This window comes from Sus scrofa, chromosome 18 (genome assembly GCF_054392235.1).
Source record: "Sus scrofa isolate SSC_HxYL_T2T_F1_AM1 chromosome 18, Sscrofa_HxYL_maternal_Yorkshire_Landrace_v2.0, whole genome shotgun sequence".
NCBI classification, from domain to species: Eukaryota; Metazoa; Chordata; class Mammalia; order Artiodactyla; family Suidae; genus Sus; species Sus scrofa.
The window spans coordinates 19,428,882-19,446,613 of record NC_139400.1 but is presented as its reverse complement, the minus strand read 5'-3'; the positions used below and the strand labels follow the sequence as shown (position 1 = coordinate 19,446,613).

Below are 17,732 nucleotides of genomic sequence, written 5' to 3'. Positions count from 1 at the left end.
GTAGCTCACAGATGTGGCTCTCATCCAGTGTTGCTGTAGCTGTGGCGTAGGCTGCAGCTGAAGCTCTGATTTGACCCCTGGCCTGGGAACTTCCATATGCCGCAGGTGTGGCTGTAAAAGTGAAAACAAAAACAAAACCCCAAACGTAGGCTCTCCATCACCGTCTTCTGCTTCATCCACCATCTAATCACCCACCAGTTCCTAGCAGTTCTCCATCCCAGACTTTTCTTTTATCTGGCCCCTCTTCTCCTCTGCCCCTGCTCTAGTTCAGGCATTCCTTCTGTCTTATCTCAGTTCGTGAAATAACTCTCCTGCCGCTGGCCTTATTCTGTCCAGTCCCGCCACTGAGGTTGCTCCACACACCCACACTTTCTCACCACTGTAGCTTTGCATCAACAGTCCCATTTCCTCGAGTGCCTTCCTCTGCTCAGCACACTTCAGTGTCTCCTTGAAGGTTTCCCCACGAGACTGCAGTGGTGGACATTTTATACGTGCTTAGAAAGTGGTTAACTCCTTACCTGCGCAGACTGCTTCATATCCATTATTTGGTTTCCCTGACAAGCCTTGGATAAATTCTCTTATCTCTCTTTTTATGGGAAATGCAGTGCATAGGAGGCCATACGTTACAATCCCATTCTGTTTAACTGCATACACGCTCACATTCACACACACATAGAAGCAGATGTATAAATCAACATAACGATAGCATGTTTTATACTGTATCCACATACAGCTTCAGGTTTACATATCTATATAAACTTTATGTACAGAATTTTTATGTTAGCCCTACAAGGGAGCCACGCTTGGAAATTTCCTGTGGCGCAGTGGGTTGAGGATCCAGCATTGTCACTGCAACAGCTTGGGTGGCTGCTGGTGCCCAGGTTTGATCCCTGGCCCTTGGCCTTTACTGCTTTGGCTATTACTTTAGTTGTTGTCAGAAGCCACCAAAATTTAAATGTAAAATTTGTGCATTTGTCAAAAATTTAAACTCTCACTTTGCCCCAAAAGCAGTTTAAATGGCATCATATAACCCTAGAGCAGGAAGAGGAAGGAAAGAAACTGAAACCAGAAAATTAACTGCACTATCGAATCACATATGACTATGTAATAGCAAGGAGCACTACTCACAAGCGTCACACTGGCAGAGGGCCACCTGCTGAGTGAACCAGTGCTTAGCAGTTGGCAGGGGAGGGGGCGGGAGAGGGAGCACTTGTCCTTCGCCCATGCCCCCGGCTCCTGTGGATAAGGATGGTCAGTTGTGGCAAAATAAATTCTTGTCCGTTAAATTGCTTCGAATGCAATGCAGCAATCCTTTTACATATTATGTAAAATACATTCTTGGATATCCTCATTTCAACTAGAATCCCTTGAGTCTGCCGAATTGGCTAGTTCCCAGCCTCAGCAGTTTAATAATAAACTGGATTTGCAGTTTGGTATTGTTAGAGTTTTCACCTTTTGGTTAGAACAAATAAAAGAACTGCATTCTTGCCTTTCTGCCTTGAGTCAGTCTTGGGGACTTTGCTAGTTTTAGTATAAGGTCCAGCCTATTAAATGTTTACATTTTGTCTGCACATGTTCTTTCTACAGTCTGGTGTGGGTGGCACAGCTAGCAACGTGCTGTGGGCCTAGCGCTGTCCAAGTCCGGACACCAAACGCGCTTCCCATCTCCCAAAGGCATGCTTTTCCCCTTGAAATTGTGTCCATGCAGTTTATACATTGATTTCATAGTGTTCTCCAGAAGTAGGTGACTATGTCAAATGTACCCTAAAAAGGTGGGGTTGGTTTTTTTTAGAACAATGGGATATAGTTTGTGTTTACTTATGATAATTTCATTAAGTCATTTAAAAGCAGGCATTCCTCTAGTAACTTCTATAATGGGTTTTATATTATATGGTTCAACATCAAAGCATTCTGGTCTTCTATAGTAAGCATTGAATAATCTGTAATGATTCACTTAATTCTTAAAGTACCCAAGGTTATACAACTAACAAGTGAGAAACTCAGGTTTCAAACTCTGATTCTAAATCCCATAGACTTAACTGTTAAAACTTACTGCAGGAGTTCCCTGGTGGCACAGCAGGTTAAAGATCTGGCGGTGTCACTGCTGTGGCACAGGTTCACTCTCTGGCCCGGAAACTTCTGAATGCTACTGGCAAGGTAAAGACAACAACAAAACTTACTGCAGGAGATAAGGATCCAGTGGTGTCTCTGAGGGCAGTGCAGGTTTGATCCCCAGCCTGGTGCAGTGGGTTACAGACCTGATGTTGCCACAGCTGTGGGTCATTCTCTTCCTGGTCCGGGAACTTTCATATGCTGAGGGCGTGGCTGGGGGAAAAAAAACTTATTTTGAATTTAGGTGTACATACCTCTTTGCTCTTAATTTATGTATATATATATACATAATAATACAGCTACCGAAAATAAGCTGTAATTTTATATGTATAAAGCTGCAAAAATAAGCATGATTATATATATAAGCCAAATTGTATGTTGATAACAATATGATTATTTTATCTTACCAACAAATAATTGGCAATAATATGGTTATTATACATGGCTTTGTATATAGAAAATCAAGCTTATTATGTAGCAGTTGCCTAATTATCTTTTTTTTTTCTGAAAAGGTTTTATTATGCACGGAGGAGAGGTAGCGCTGTCCTTCTTGGCTGCTGCTTTCCTCATGGTGGCCGGAACAGTCCTCAGGTCCTCTCTTTTCCTTTAGGTGCGGATGTGTGTATCCTCACCCTTTTCTTGATGAACGCGTGGGCCTGCTTGTCCTTGGAGACCTTGAGTAGCCCCATGGCCAGCTGCTCAGCTGCTCGTAAGGGGCGAAGCTGCGCACCTCTCAGGTCATGTCCACAGGCACTTGATATGCTTGGAGAGGCGCCCGCGGCAGGGGCTGTGCCTGGGCTTGCTTACATTCTTGGTCACCCTGTGGCCCTTGTTGAAGCCCACAGCCAGGGGGTAGCACAGAGCCGTGGCCCTGACCTGCACTGGAGCTCAGAGTATCTGGAGATCCGCACAGGGCCTCGCCAACCTGCTTCTTTTCTTTTTTTTTTTTTTTTTGTCTTTTGTCTTTTTAGGGCCACATCCGCGGCATATGGAGGTTCCCAGGCTAGGGGTTTATTCAGAGCTACGGCTGCCGGCCTACGCCACAGCCACAGCAACGCCAAATCCAAGATGCGTCTGTGACCTACACCACAGCTCACGCCAACACCGGATCCTTAACCCACCGAGCGAGGCCAGGGATTGAACCTGCAACCTCATGGTCCCTAGTCAGATTGTTTCCACTGCACCATGACGGGAACTCCATTAACCTGCTTCTTTTTCTTTTTCTTTTTTTTTTTTTAGGGCCACACCCACAGCATGTAGAAGTTCCCAGGCTAGGAGTCCAATTTGAGCTGTAGCTGCCGGCCTACACCACAGCCACAGCAACACCAGATCCGTGCCACGTCTGTGACCTACACCACAGCTTATGGCAATGCCGGACCCCTAACCTACTGAGCGAGGCCAGGGAGCGAACCTGCGTCCTCATGGTTACTAGTCAGATTCGTTTCCACGGAGCCACAATGGGATCTCCCTAAGCTACTTTAATTTTCTTTAATCTGGACAAACAAATTGCAGGTTGAGGCTGTTTTTGACATTTGTATTCTAGGACCTAACACAGTACACACACAAAGTTGATGCCAACTAAGTAATGGCTAAATGAGAAATTTAAAATATGACTAACAAGTTAAGGGAAAATCCCATTCAAAGAAGAAGGAGGTTCAGAAGAGGTCAGTAAAGGTGAAGATTGAGAAAAAGCCATTGGTTTTCATAACTGGATTCACTTGGGTTGGCCATTGTCCTAAAGGGTATGGCAGGGTTATGACAAGTAGATGACAAAGACATAGAAGCAGTGAATACAGGATGCCGGTGAGAGGAAGGAAGACACTGGTTTCAGAGGATAAAGAAATTGTATCCCCTTACCTCCAAACTGGGAAGGCCTCCAGGGTAGTGATTAGGAACAGGAGCTTTGAAAGCAGATAGACCCACATTCCAGTCCTAGCTTACTAGCTACGTGGCTTTCAGTGAGCTGCTTAACCTCCGTAAGCATCATCTGCAAAATACGCCAAGTAATAGGACTGAATTATTATAGCCCTTAGCTTGGTACACATGGTAAACGCTCAGTAAATATCAGCAATTAGCCTGAAACGTCATCAAATTTATCTCTTTCTTTATGTTTAGAACTTTCTATATTTTGTCTAAGAAATGATTTCCTAGCCCAAATCATGTTCTCTGATATTATCTTGTAACAGCCTTATTGCTTTGCCTTTTTCAAATCCATATTATCCGTAGTTCTATTTAAAAGGTTTGATTTCTCAATTAAAGACAAAGATTAGTAAATCAGATCAAAAAGATAAAATCCTAATATATGTTTTAAATATAGAGCACAAAAAATTTGAATGTAAAAGCACATATTTCATGAGGACAATTTCTTACATGGTTTCTATCAAGTCGTCAAGCTTTCACTTTTTTATTTTCTTGTATGCATGTGTGTGTGTGTGTGTGTGTGTGTGTGCATACACAACAAAGATGCTTATTGCATCATTATTTATAAAAGCAAAAAAGTGACATCAACCCTCATGACAATAAGTGGGGTTTTTTTAAAATCATGGTACATATGCCCAGTGAGTTTGCCATGCTTCTGCCACCAAAGAAAACTATGCTTCGTGGAAATATTCTTCATATTAGTTGAATGGAAAACATCTGCAGAAGAGTATATGAGGAGTACCCATCGTGGCTCAGTGGTTATCGAATCCAACTAGGAACCATGAGGTTTCGGGTTCGGTCCCTGGTCTTGCTCAGTGGGTTAGGGATCCAGCATTGCCGTGAGCTGTGGTGTAGGTCGCAGACGCGGCTTGGATCCCGTGTTGCTGTGGCTCTGGTGTAGGCCGGTGGCTACAGCTCCGATTCGACCCCTAGCCTGGGAACCTCCATATGCCGCAGGAGTGGCCCAAGAAATGGTAAAAAGACCAAGAAAAAAAAAGAGTATATGACCCCACTTGTATTCGTTATGCTTTTAGAAAGGTCATTTTCACTCAAACATATTACAAGATCACCCACATCTTCTATTTGTAATTTTAACTAACATACCATACGGTTCACCCCCTTTTTTTTTTTCCTTTTTGGCTGCACACATGGCGTGTGGGAAGTTCCCAGGCCAGGGACTGAACCCGTGTCACAGCAGCGACCTGAGCCATAGCAGTGACAATGCTGGGTTCTTACACTGCTGAGCCATAGAGGAACTCCTGCCCTTTTAAAGTATACAATTTAGTGATGTTTAGTATATTCACAGCTATGTGCAGTCTTCACCACAGTCAGTTTGAGAACATTTGCATTACCTCAAAAAGAAACACTAAAACGTTCCCATTGTGGCTCTCAGCGTGTTACAAACCGACCAGTATCCACCAGAATTCGGATTTGATCCCTGGCCTCACTCACTGGGTTGAGGATTTGGAGTTGCCGTGATCTGTGGTATGGGTCAAAGACATGGCTTGGATCTGGCATTTCTGTGGCTGTGGTGTAGGCAGGCAGCTGTAGCTCCAATGCAACCGCTAGCCTGGGAACTCCCATATGCCAAGGGTGTGGCCCTGAAAAGAAAAAAAAAAAAGAAACTCCATACCCTTTAGCTATCTGCCCCTGTTCCCCCACCACCCCTGGCCCCAAGCAACTGCTAATTTACTTTCTGTCTGTATAGATTTGCCTATTTGGAATATTTCATGTAAAAGGGATTATATGTGATTTTTTATGACTGGCTTCTTTTACCTAGTATGATGTTTATAAGGTTCATCATGTTATAGCATATTTTAGTACTTCGTTCATTTCATTTTTATGGTCAAATAATATTCCATTGTATGGATATAACACCTTTTATTTTTCTAATTGTCAGCTGATGGGTATTTGGGTTGTTTCCACCTGCTTTCTGTTATGAATAATGCTGCGGTAAACATTTGTGTACGTGTTTTTGTACATGCATTCATTTCTCTTGGGTATATACCTGGGAGCCATACGGTCGTCTGGTAACTCTATATGTAATTGAGGAACTGCCAGACTGTTTTCCAAAGGAGTTACACGAGCTTACATTCCACTAACAACATGCATGAGTTTCGGTTTCTCTGCATCCTTGCCAACTAGTTGTTATTATCTGACATTTTTGATTCCAGCCATCCCGGTGGATGTGACATGGAATCTCTTTGTAATTTGATTTGTATTTCCCTGATGACTAGTAGTGTTGAAACATTTCTTCATGTACCCGTGAGTGCTGCGTTAAGTCCTGTGCGCTAGGCATCTCGCTTGCCGCCCCCTCGGTCCTGACCTGCCACTGCTGAGATCCAAGCTGTCCTCATAATGCTAAGGACTTTGTCTTTTCACTTTCATTCGCACAGGTGGGCAGTGACGTTTTCCAGAGACAACGTGATTTCAAAAATAGATTGATTCCAGAGATAGATATGCCAAGTAGCTGTCATCTGTTAAGGCAGACATTAAAGAAATTGGCAAAAATGTAAAACAGTACCACTCTTCTCACTAAATTTTTGTCTTGGTAAATACAGCTTTTAAGTGAAAAATATGTTATTTGTGTTCATGCGTAGTGGGTTTATTTTTATTATTACTTTTGATTAATTGAATACTTAAAATTTCTGTTTAAATTTCTTTCTTTCTTTTTTTTTTTTTTTTTTTTTAGGGCTGCACCTGCAGCATATGGAGGTTTCCAGGCTAGGGACCAAATCGGAGCTACGGCTGCCAGCCTACACCACAGCCACAGCAATGCCGGATCCCAGCCTCATCTGTGATCTACACCACAGCTCACTGCAACACCAGATCCTTAACCCACTGAGTGGGGCCAGGGATCAAACCCACAACCTCATGGTTTCTAGTCAGATTTGTTTTTGCTGTGCCATAATGGGAACTACTCTGTTTAAATTTCTCATGTAATAAATATTGATGGTTATAACCCACATAAACAAAAACTCTTCAGGATCCTTAATAATTTTTAAGATTTAAAAGAGATCTTGAGATCAAAAAGCTTGAAAACTGTTGATCTAGCCTAATATATTACCCAAGACTTGGAAACTGCTGCTGTGGACAAGAGAAAAGATTAGTGAAAGGATTGCTAAACAGGCTGTACTCCATGTAATACCAGGTAGAAGTTTATAGTGCTTAGTGAGAACAATCAAGAATTGAGTTATTTTGTCCAGAAAAGCCTAGGTACCCACTGGTGGAAGTAGAAAAAGGAGCTGCAGAGGAATAATGAAAATTATAGATTGGTAAAATAGGAATGGCAGAAAGTTGAGAGAGGGGCTAAGTAAGTCTAGGACTTTAGTGAAGACACTGGAAATGGCTGATCATTTGTTCTGAGGGGAGTTAATGGGCAAGATAATACAAGAGCTGACAGGTATACTAAATAATAACAATACCTTCTAATTGCATCATGGAAAGGTCAATTCAGCTGGAAGGAGGTACTATGAAAATTCAGGATATTCGTGGAATGGTCGGACTGAAAAACAGCCTTAGTTAGAAGTTTAGCTCCTTTATAACCTTTTGTCATGAAATAAAAGGCTAACTCTAAGAGTCTTCAGACCTGGGTTCATCAGTTTCAAAGTTGCTGCTTAGCATGGGGTTCAATCACTTACTGTTTATAAGCCTCAATGTTCTCATCTGTAAAATGAGGATGATAATAATCCCACCGACTATTTCCTAGAGTCCTGTGGAGCAAATGAAACAGCATGTTCAGTTCTTGATAAACCGTAAAACATTGTATAAATATGTGACACAAGAGCTATACACTTGTCATTTTCATAAGCCTTTCCTCTTTACATTTCAGGCAGAACTCAAAAGCTTGATGGACAACGCTTCTTCGTCCTTTGAATTTGCTAAGGAGCTCATCAGGCACAATCTGGTGACTAATAGTCTGCCCTCTTGACTGACTTGAGTCCTCCCCTCCTTTGGTCCATCACAGTGCTTAGAAAGATGAATGGAGGGCGGTATCTCAACAGATATTTCTCTACTTCAGGTGAACTCCTCCTTGCTTTGGAGGAAAGAGAATGAGTTTAAGATATCAGTCCTTTCCTCAAGCAAACCCTTATTGGGAGGCAGTAGAACCTACTTAGCATTTAGAAAGGCGCGTAAGGCAGTCAAATCCAAGTGTTCATTGTGTTGGTTTAGAGTAAACGGGGAGTTAGACGTCATGAGATCCAGGAGACAGGAAAGAATTCATCTTGCAAAAGGGAACAACTCAGATGAGGTGGAACCAAGCAGGATGACAAAAGGGATATTTTGAGATAGAAATAAGAAATTAGGTAGTTTATGCCTGGTTGCCTTGATTTCTGTATATTTATTTGTGCAACAACTTATTATGTACCAGACACCGTGTTAGGCTCTGGCCACAAAACAATACACAAAGCTGAACTTCCATGCTTGCTTTGGCAGCACATATACTAAAATTGTAACAACGCAGAGAAGATTAACATGGCCCCATGCAAAGATGACATGCAAACTTGTGAAGTGTCCCATATTTTTTAATACAGAAATTGGCACAACATTGTAAATAGACTATAATTTTTTTTAAAAAAAACTATCCTTTCATGGGTGGTGTTTTCGCTTTAGCGGTTCTCTGTAGCATTTATTATCATATGACATCGTACTTAAGTGTACTGTTTGAGGATCTCCCCATCTTGAGTATGTGGCCTGTGTAGTGACAGGAGAGTTAACTTATTCCATTCCTGGTATAGCCCTGGTGTTACGGTACCAGCCATATAGTAGATGCTGATGAATATTTACTGAATAATTAAATGAAGTGTTACCTACTTTGTGCCAAACATTTAGCCCACTTTACCTCATTTAGTCCTCAGGATAACCCTGAAAGGTCGACATTACTAATGCCATTTAGAGATGAACAGACAGGCTCAGAAAGGTTATATAAATTCCTTCGGGGAGTCTCAGATGTAGAATATCTGTCTAGAAAAAAAGTTTCATTCATTATTGGGTACTTTAAGAGTTTTCTGCAATTCCCATGAAGAGAAAAGGGAATATAGGCCAATAGGGTTAAACCTTTATTCTATTTCTTATTAGATAATGGCTTTCTTTCAGTGAGGTCAAGAGATGTGTATTTAGAGAGAACCTCAAAAATATATTCATCCTTTCAAAGAATAACTGTTGTGACAGTAAATATCCTCATACTTATTACTATAGTAACAGAGTTTGTCTGTCTTTAGGTTGTTTTCCGAGGAGGCGAAGGGGCTTTGCAAGTTTTGCCTCCCCTGGTCGATGTCATCCCTGAAGCTAGGCTAAACTTAGTGATTTACTACCTTCGTCAAGGTGAGAAAAATATGTCTTAGTCTTGCCTATAATGAGATTATTTTAGAACATTTAATCTCTAAACGAGCTACTTGCTTAACATTTGAAATCCATAATACTTTCAAAAATAAATTTGCAACAGGTTCATAAGACAGAACAAATGTATTGGTATGTATTTATTTGTCGTGGCCACTCTCTTTAAACTCTCCTTCCTCTTCTGTTGCTTCCAACCTTCTCCTTCATTCTGTTTTTCTCTTTTCCTCTTATTTTTCTGTCCTTCTTCTCTGTTCATCTATTTCAGTTTTTCCATTGTTTTTCTTTCCTCTCCCTTGTTCCTTTTTTCCCCTTGTGGCCCCTGTGTGTAAAGGGGACATCTGCATCTACACTTTCATGAGTCTTTTCTTTTTACTCATTACCTCTTTTCTTTGCTCTAATTGTCTCCCTTTCTGTTCCTCTGTACCCCCAGCTTCTTATGAGAAATGCTATGATTCAGAGAGACTGTGATATTTGTTGCCCCTAATTAAGGATAAAGTAGTTAGACACGCGCCTAAAGCCGTCTTTTATCTAACAGTTGTAGTGGGTAAGAGCTACCATGCAGTGGGTCCTGCACTCTGTCACGGACCTTGGACTAACAGTGTGAGCCTTTTTAGGTGCATGGTAGAAACCAACCAGACAACAGCTTCCTCACTGAGGAAAATGTAAGTGTTTATTGAAATAAGAACATGAACTTGCAAACAGTTCCATTTGATTTATAAGCACAAGGAAGTAATGTTTTTGGACGGAATGAAAGAAACATATATTTTATAAGTTCATTTCTATTATAAAAATTTTCAAACGTAAGCAAGAGGGGATAGTCTGAACACCCCAAATGAACACCCAAATATTCATCCCAGGTTTAGCAGTCTTCAAGATACTGCCAGTTGGAGTTCCCGTTGTGGCGCAGTGGCTAACAAATCTGACTAGGAACCATGAGGTTGCGGGTTCGGTCCCTGCCCTTGCTCAGTGGGTTAAGGATCCGGCGTTTCTGTGAGCTGTGGTGTAGGTTGCAGACGCGGCTCGGATCCCACATTGCTGTGGCTCTGGCTTAGGACAGCAGCTACAGCTCCAATTTGACCCCTAGCCTGGGAACCTCCGTGTGCCGCGGGAGCGGCTCCAGAAAAGGCAAAGAGACAAAAAAAAAAAAAAAAAAAAAAGATACTGCCAGTCTTTTTTCATTTATCTTCCCTCTCCATTTTTGTTGCTGAAATGTTTTGAAGCAAATCTCAGACTTCATGTCCTTTCACTCCTACATACTATATTATCTTTTTTTTTTACAGGTTGTTTTTGTTTTTGTTTTTTGTCTTTTTAGGACCGCACCTGTGGCATATGGAAGTTCCCAGGCTAGGGGTCTAATCAGAGGTGTAGCCGCCAGCCTACACCACAGCCACAGCAATGCCAGATCTGAGCCAAGTTTGCAACCTACACCACAGCTCACAGCAACACTGGTTCCTTAACCCACTGAGCGAGGCCAGGGATCGAACCCAAAACCTCATGGTTCCCAGTCACGTTCGTTTCTGCTGCGCCACGACAGGAACTCCAATATTATCTTTTTAAAAAATTGTCATTTTCCTTATATATTTACAATGCCATTAGCATATCCTACCCAGTCCATATTTTTAGCTTGAAGTTTTAGGTGCTTCATGGCGTAATCTGAGTTTCCTAAGGATATTTGGTTGTCTTTAGGATAACTGATCAACATTGAACTTAATGGAGAGCTAAGAGGCAAAACGAACAAATCATACTTCCCATGAATATTTGAAGGATCTTATCTTTTGGGGACTGTTTCAGAAGAGTTTTCTGGAATACAGACTAGTATAGCTACTTATTTCTTATATTTCAGATGATGTACAGGAAGCTTATAACTTAATTAAGGATCTGGAACCTACTACTCCTCAGGTAATTGAGAATATGTTACGTTTTTACTAATTAAGTTCTGTTGAAAGTGGAATTTCAGGAAGGTAGCTGGGAAGCACATTAGAGAAGATTTCTGCTTATAGGATCTCAGGAAAGATCGTATCTATTGAGCTAGGAATTTTATGTGAGAATTTTGATATGACAATGAATATTCCACGCTTTCTGGTATTTGTAAACTTCCATATATGTGGTCATTTCTTCAAAAGTGTTGAGGCTTGAAAATACTGAAATTAGGAGTTCCCATTGTGGTGTAGCAGAAACAAATCCAACTACTATCCATGAGGACATGGGTTTGATCCCTGGCCTTGCTCAGTGGGTTAAGGATTTGGCTGTGGTATAGGTCGCAGACACGGCTCAGATCTGGCCTTGCTGTGGCTGTGGTGTAGGCCGGCAGCTGTAGCTCCAATTTGACCCCCAGCCTGGGAACCTCCATATGCCTTCGGGTTCAGCCCTAAAAAGGAAGAAAAAAAAAAGTTTCCATACTGCACGAAATCTAAAGATGTATATTTCTCAAGTGTATTAAAAGCTTCAGTATCTTTTGTTCTTTTCTTTTTTTGAGTCCTCTTAAAAAAAAGTGACATGGCACCCACATAAAAATTGACAAAGCTGAGGAGGGTGTCTATTAAGGATAGAACCAAGTCTGAAGGGGATACAGGTGAGGCCCCAGGACTCCAAAAGCAAGAATATCTTACAAATGAGAATCAAAGGATACTTTTTCTTTTTTGAGGAAAGGCATCACTAGCAAAGAAAGGTTGTTACATCATTGGAAATGGAAAAAATATATGTGATGTGGTCACAGAGAATGACAGTAGCTGATAAGATGTAAAAATTATTACATAAACATTTTATTGTGAATTTTCCCCCTGAATTGAAGTAAAGACACAACATAACTCCTGGGAGTATCCACTGAGTTTTCTGCTTAAGACTGAGAATTGACAAATATGGTGAATTCTGATTTGGACACTTTCCTGGGAACCATGTGAAAATGTCCTAATTCTTTCATTCAAATCAGAGATAGAATAGAGAAAAGTGACTTTAGGTAATTTTTGATAATATAGATAAAGCACTGAGTTGATGCAGTTAATTACTTTGACAGATATCTCATGGATCTACATTCCTTTTCATTTAATTAGTGATAATCCATGTTTGCAGGAATACATCCTCAAAGGAGTGGTCAATGCAGCCCTTGGCCAGGAAATGGGTTCAGTGAGTATAAAACCACTGGTAATATCTATAGTTTGTAACGTTTTAGTGTGTGGAAAAGATCAAAATGAATGTCAAAGTTCACCCAGCAGTAAGCTCACAACTAGGCTCTTTAACAGTTCCTTCTTTTTCTCCATATCCCTCAATCCAAATTCCATTGTAAAATAATTCTGTTTTCTTTTTTTTGTTTGTTTTTTGTCTTTTGCCATCTCTAGGGCCACTCCCGCGACATATGGAGGTTCCCAGGCTAGGGGTCCAATCGGAGCTGTAGCCACTGGCCTACACCAGAGCCACAGCAATGCAAGATCCAAGCCAAGTCTGCAACCTACACCACAGCTCAACGCCGGAGCCTTAACCCACTGAGCAAGGCCAGGGATCGAACCCACAACCTCATGGTTCCTAGTCGGATTCGTTAACCACTGAGCCATGACGGGAACTCCAAGAATTCTGTTTTCTAAAGACAAAAAAAAGAGAAAAGTATAATCCTAAGCATTGCTGCTTTGTTTTTAAAAAGTCCAATTGAGGAGTTCCTGTTGCAGGGAACTCATAGCAAAACTTCATTGTTATTTTTACTGACTTTTTTTTTTTAACCTTGTATACCTCTGAGCTATAATTTTGGCATGTATAAAATGGGAAGAATTGTTTCTCTGGGTAAGTTTTTTGTTTGTTTGTTTTTGTTTTTGTTTTTTTTGTCTGCACCTGCACCTGCACCTGCACCATGTGGAAGTTCCCGGGCCAGGGACTGAACCTGCGGCTCGGTTGTGACCTGTGCCACAGCTGCAGCATTGCCAGATCCTTAACCCTCTATGCCACATGGGAACTTCCTGGCAAAGCTTTTTATAAATACCAAAATGTTGACTAAAATTTTAAGTTCTTACATATCTGAATATGGCACAGTAAATTCTTTTTGGAATAAAGTGGGATATAAATTAAATCTTTTTAATTCCAGTTCACTCCAAAGTGCCTCATCTAGTAGATAGGCTATAAAAAGCTATTGGAAAATGAATGATTTTATTTAATAACTACTCCTCATTATAGCCATAGTTCCTATCACAATCTCGATATATGTTAAAAGAGCAATAAATATTTGTTGAATGAATGAATGAGTTTATTTAATGAAGGTACTTTTAGGATAGAATTTGGGGATTGAATTTTTCTATCTGACCCTCAGTAGGTTTTAATTCAATTTCAGATTATCATTTTCTGGATGCTTATGCTAATAAGAATTAGTACTTTTGTTTTGGGGAGGATTTATAACAAGGGTACATGTTAAATCCTGACAAATACATTAAAACTATAAAGTGTAAAACAAATAATATATGTTCAGCTTATTCCTCTATATCTGCTCTGCTTTGTTTTTCAGAGGGACCATATGAAAATTGCCCAGCAGTTCTTCCAGTTGGTGGGAGGATCAGCTAGTGAATGTGGTATGCCTGGAGTCTGTACTTCATAGCATGATCCGTAATTGGGGTTGGTCATGTATTGGCTGGTGAGGTTTGGTCTCTGTCCAGGCATTTATCTGTTGTAAAGTAGGAACTCAAACACAGGAGAGAGTATTGGATTAGCCCCACTTAACATCTCAGCTAAAATGGGATGAGAGGGTATATATAAAGAGAGGGGAATAAATGTATTCTTTGGTTCATAAGAGTTTTAAAAATTTGATTCTCGGCGTTCCCATTGTAGCTCAGCTGGTTATGAACTCGACTAGTATCAATGAAGTTAAGGATCTGGTGTTGCTTTGAGCTGTGGTGTAGGTTACAGATGCGGCACAGTTCTGGCATTGGCGTGGCTCTGGTGTAGCCCAGTAGCTGCAGCTCTGATTCAAACCCTAACCTGGGAACCTCCATATGCTGCATTAGCGGCCCTAAAGAGCAAAAAAAAAAAAAAATTGATTCTGTATTTTATTTTATTTAATTTATTTATTTTTTTGTCTTTTTGCCTTTTCTAGGGCCGTTTCCCCTTCCCTTGGCATATGGAGGTTCCCAGGCTAGGGGTCTAATCGGAGATGTAGCCGCCGGCCTACACCAGAGCCACAGCAACTCGGGATCCGAGCCACATCTGCTGCCTACACCACAGCTCACGGCAACGCCAGATCCTTAACCCACTGAGCAAGGCCAGGGATCAAACCCACAACCTCATGGTTCCTAGTTAGACTTGTTAACTACTGCTCCACAACAGGAACTCCTTGATTCTGTATTTTATTCGAAATGTTACATTTATTGATTTCTCAGGAGCTCATCTTTTCTGTAATGATTTCTCACATGGGACTCAAGCTTAGAAAATGCTTTTTTATCCTTAAAGTTATGTAATATTCACTTGTATTTCCCACCAGTAGTTTTGTGGTTTCATTTTTTTTTTTTTTGGCCGTGCCCACAGCATATGGAAATTCCCAGGCCAGGGATTGAACCCAAGACACAGTAGTGACAATGTGGAGTCCTTAACCACTAGGCCACCAGGGAACTCCTCATTTTTATTGTTATTGATTTCCTCACTCAAGATGCAGTCTAAGATTTGAGAAAGGGATCTAAAAAGGGCAGATAGTTAGCCAATATGAACCAGCTCTGATTCAACCCCTAATCTGGGAACTTCCATATGCTGCATTAGCAGCCCTAAAGAGCAAAAAACTGGGTCTGTACCAGTTTTCAATGTCTAGCATTTATTCTGATAAACAGTGTTCATGAAGAGTTGGTTGTTAAATATTTTAATCACCTCTGGATATTCATTTTCTTTCAGATGTTTCACTATAACCGTTTTTTGGATGATACTTTCTTTCTCCCATTTCATTTCATTCATACACCAAAAATTTATTGAGGTGTTGAGGCTACAGCAGTAAAACAAAACATACCAATCCCCTCCCCTTGGGCAGTGTACAGTCGAGTGAGAACAGACAGGAAACATAATTTGATTATATGGCATATGTATGATAAGTGTTACAGGGGAAAAAATTGAACAGAGTAAGGAGAATTGAGAGTGACAGTGACAAGGGTGCTGCTGCTTCAGAGAGGAATCTGTTATGAGGCAAAAAGTTGGTCAGGATCCGAATCAGGTGGTTCCATGGCCAATTATTTCTCCATTTGAGATCAGAAGTGTTAGGCTGTCTTAGAGGAGTAATGACAGAGACTAAGCCATGTTAGCTGAATGCACAGGTGTTAGAGTTGGGTGAGACAATCAAAGCCTAGAAGATCTGGAAAATTCTGTGCCTGTACGGCACTGTTCATGTTGGGCTCGGCGGGCTAACTGCAAGTACCTGGCCATTCTCAATACCCTGACCTTCATCGTGCTGAGGCTTTGTCTACTGAACAGAATCCATAATTTTAAAACCTTAAAACATGTGTTAGAATACATTCCTATCTCTAAATTATAAAATAACTCAAATTTCGGCTAAAGAGAACTTTTCGTGTCATGAATACATCTGCTTTCTTTTCCCATTCCATTTCAGATACAATACCAGGGAGGCAGTGCATGGCTTCCTGTTTCTTCCTGCTTAAGCAATTTGATGATGTCTTGATTTACCTCAACTCATTTAAGGTTAGTGATAGAATTCTCTAGATGACTTTGTGTCTCAAATACTATAGATGATGTGTCGAAGATAAGATACCTTTAGAGATGGCCTTTTTACTGTGGTGGTAATAGTGAAATCAGCTAATTCCTTAAGATTATTTTTGTGTTTATATCTGATATAACTGATGTTCTTTTATTTGTTAATGCTCAGTGTGACCTTGGGATGTTTTTCAGAATTACTTTTATAATGATGACATCTTTAACTTTAATTATGCCCAAGCCAAAGCTGCAACTGGCAGTACCAGTGAGGGTGAAGAGGTGGGTACCTGCTTTTGAAGGCATCTGAATGATTCTATCTAAAATATCTAAAAACACTGTTACCTTTTTCGCACTGAAATAAAACATTTAAGGGTAAAAGATTATTAAAAGTTCCTTGGTTCTTAGGTTACTTTAAAAAGCACAGTATAAATAGATACAGAGATTTTATAACCACATTAATGCTTTCATTTTTTGGATACATTTTATAGAAACATAATATACATGGAGAAAGAACACAGCATTTTTTCTTTTTGTCTTTTTAGGGCCTCACCTGCGGCATACGGAGGTTCTCAGGCTAGGGTTCTAATCGGAGCTGTAGCTGGCAGCGTACACCAGAGCCACAGCAATGCGGAATCCTTAATTCACTGAGCAAGGCCAGGGGTCGAACCTGCAACCTCATGGTTCCTAACTGGATTCATTTCCACTGTACCACTATGGGAACTCCTTGTTTTTTCCTTTTTATTTTTATTTTTTTTACCTACACTCACGGCATGCAGAAGTTCTAGGGCCAGGGATGGAACCCAAGCCATAGCAGCAACCCAGGCCGCTGCAGTGACAATGCTGGATCCTTAACCCACTGAGCCACCAGGGAACTCCTTGTCCCCTTTTTGAGTCAATCCCTTTCCCCCAAGGCTAACAATTGTCTTGACATTGAACTCCTTAGATTGATTATCTGAGAGATTCAAAATAATTCAATTGAATTATTTGATTCAATTTTTGTAATTATTCAACTTATTCAAATTCTGTTTCCCAGTTTCCATTATGTTTAGAAACAATCCCTTTATTATTTTTGTCTATGAGTTATCCTAAAACATGTTTCATGATTTATATGTGTGTCATCCTTTCAGGTTATTTTGATTTCTAAGTTAATTGTATTCTAGAGTATAGTCTATATAACACCAGTCCTTTATTGCCCAGTAGGATGAATAGTTGTTAACTATTCTGTTCAAATCTTCTGTAGCATTATCAACCTAATGTCACCTTGTGATATCAATAACTGAGAGAAGTGTGTTAAAATCGCCACAATTTTATCCTTTTTTTTTTTTGGCAGCCTATATAGAATTTGTTCATTTATGATGCTCGTTGATCCAAAGTAAGCTGATACAGATATTTTTACTGCAAAGGCATCTTCATATTTATTCCCTTGTTTCCTCTTCTTGCAGATTTTCCTTTTAATCCAAAGTGAGAAGTTGAAAAATGACTACATTTACCTCAGTTGGTTGGCTCGGTGCTGTGAGTCTTCTTTTATTTATTTATTTACTTTGTCTTTTTGTCTTTTTCTAGAGCTGCACCTGTGGCATATGGAGGTTCCCAGGCTAGGGGTCGAATCAGAGCTGTAGCCGCTGGCCTATGCCACAGCCACAGCAACGCCGGATCCGAGCCACATCTGCGACCTATACCGCAGCTCAGAGTAACACCGG

The 17,732-nt window shown here is 40.6% G+C and overlaps 1 protein-coding gene, 1 non-coding gene and 1 pseudogene across 5 annotated transcripts in view; 2 read left to right on the top strand and 1 right to left on the bottom strand.

Moving 5' to 3' along the window:
* IFT56 (intraflagellar transport 56) overlaps window positions 1-17,732 on the top strand; it is a 46,918-nt gene that overhangs the window by 15,210 nt on the left and 13,976 nt on the right. The window contains exons 8-15 of one of the 4 annotated variants that reach the window (XM_003134620.6): window positions 7,865-7,939; window positions 9,255-9,357; window positions 11,216-11,271; window positions 12,442-12,495; window positions 13,856-13,919; window positions 15,932-16,020; window positions 16,228-16,311; window positions 17,475-17,544. In XM_003134620.6, the coding sequence (XP_003134668.2) occupies window positions 7,865-7,939; window positions 9,255-9,357; window positions 11,216-11,271; window positions 12,442-12,495; window positions 13,856-13,919; window positions 15,932-16,020; window positions 16,228-16,311; window positions 17,475-17,544 (595 nt within the window). The remainder of the gene's footprint in view (window positions 1-7,864; window positions 7,940-9,254; window positions 9,358-11,215; window positions 11,272-12,441; window positions 12,496-13,855; window positions 13,920-15,931; window positions 16,021-16,227; window positions 16,312-17,474; window positions 17,545-17,732) is intronic. The other 3 variants (XM_085005307.1, XM_005657746.4, XM_085005308.1) reach the window with 3 other exon arrangements.
* Window positions 1,121-3,843, bottom strand: LOC102164904 (large ribosomal subunit protein eL36 pseudogene; annotated as a pseudogene).
* On the top strand, window positions 8,454-8,559 carry LOC146394913 (U6 spliceosomal RNA). Its single transcript, XR_014834456.1, has one exon. It is a non-coding gene; the product is annotated as a U6 spliceosomal RNA (small nuclear RNA).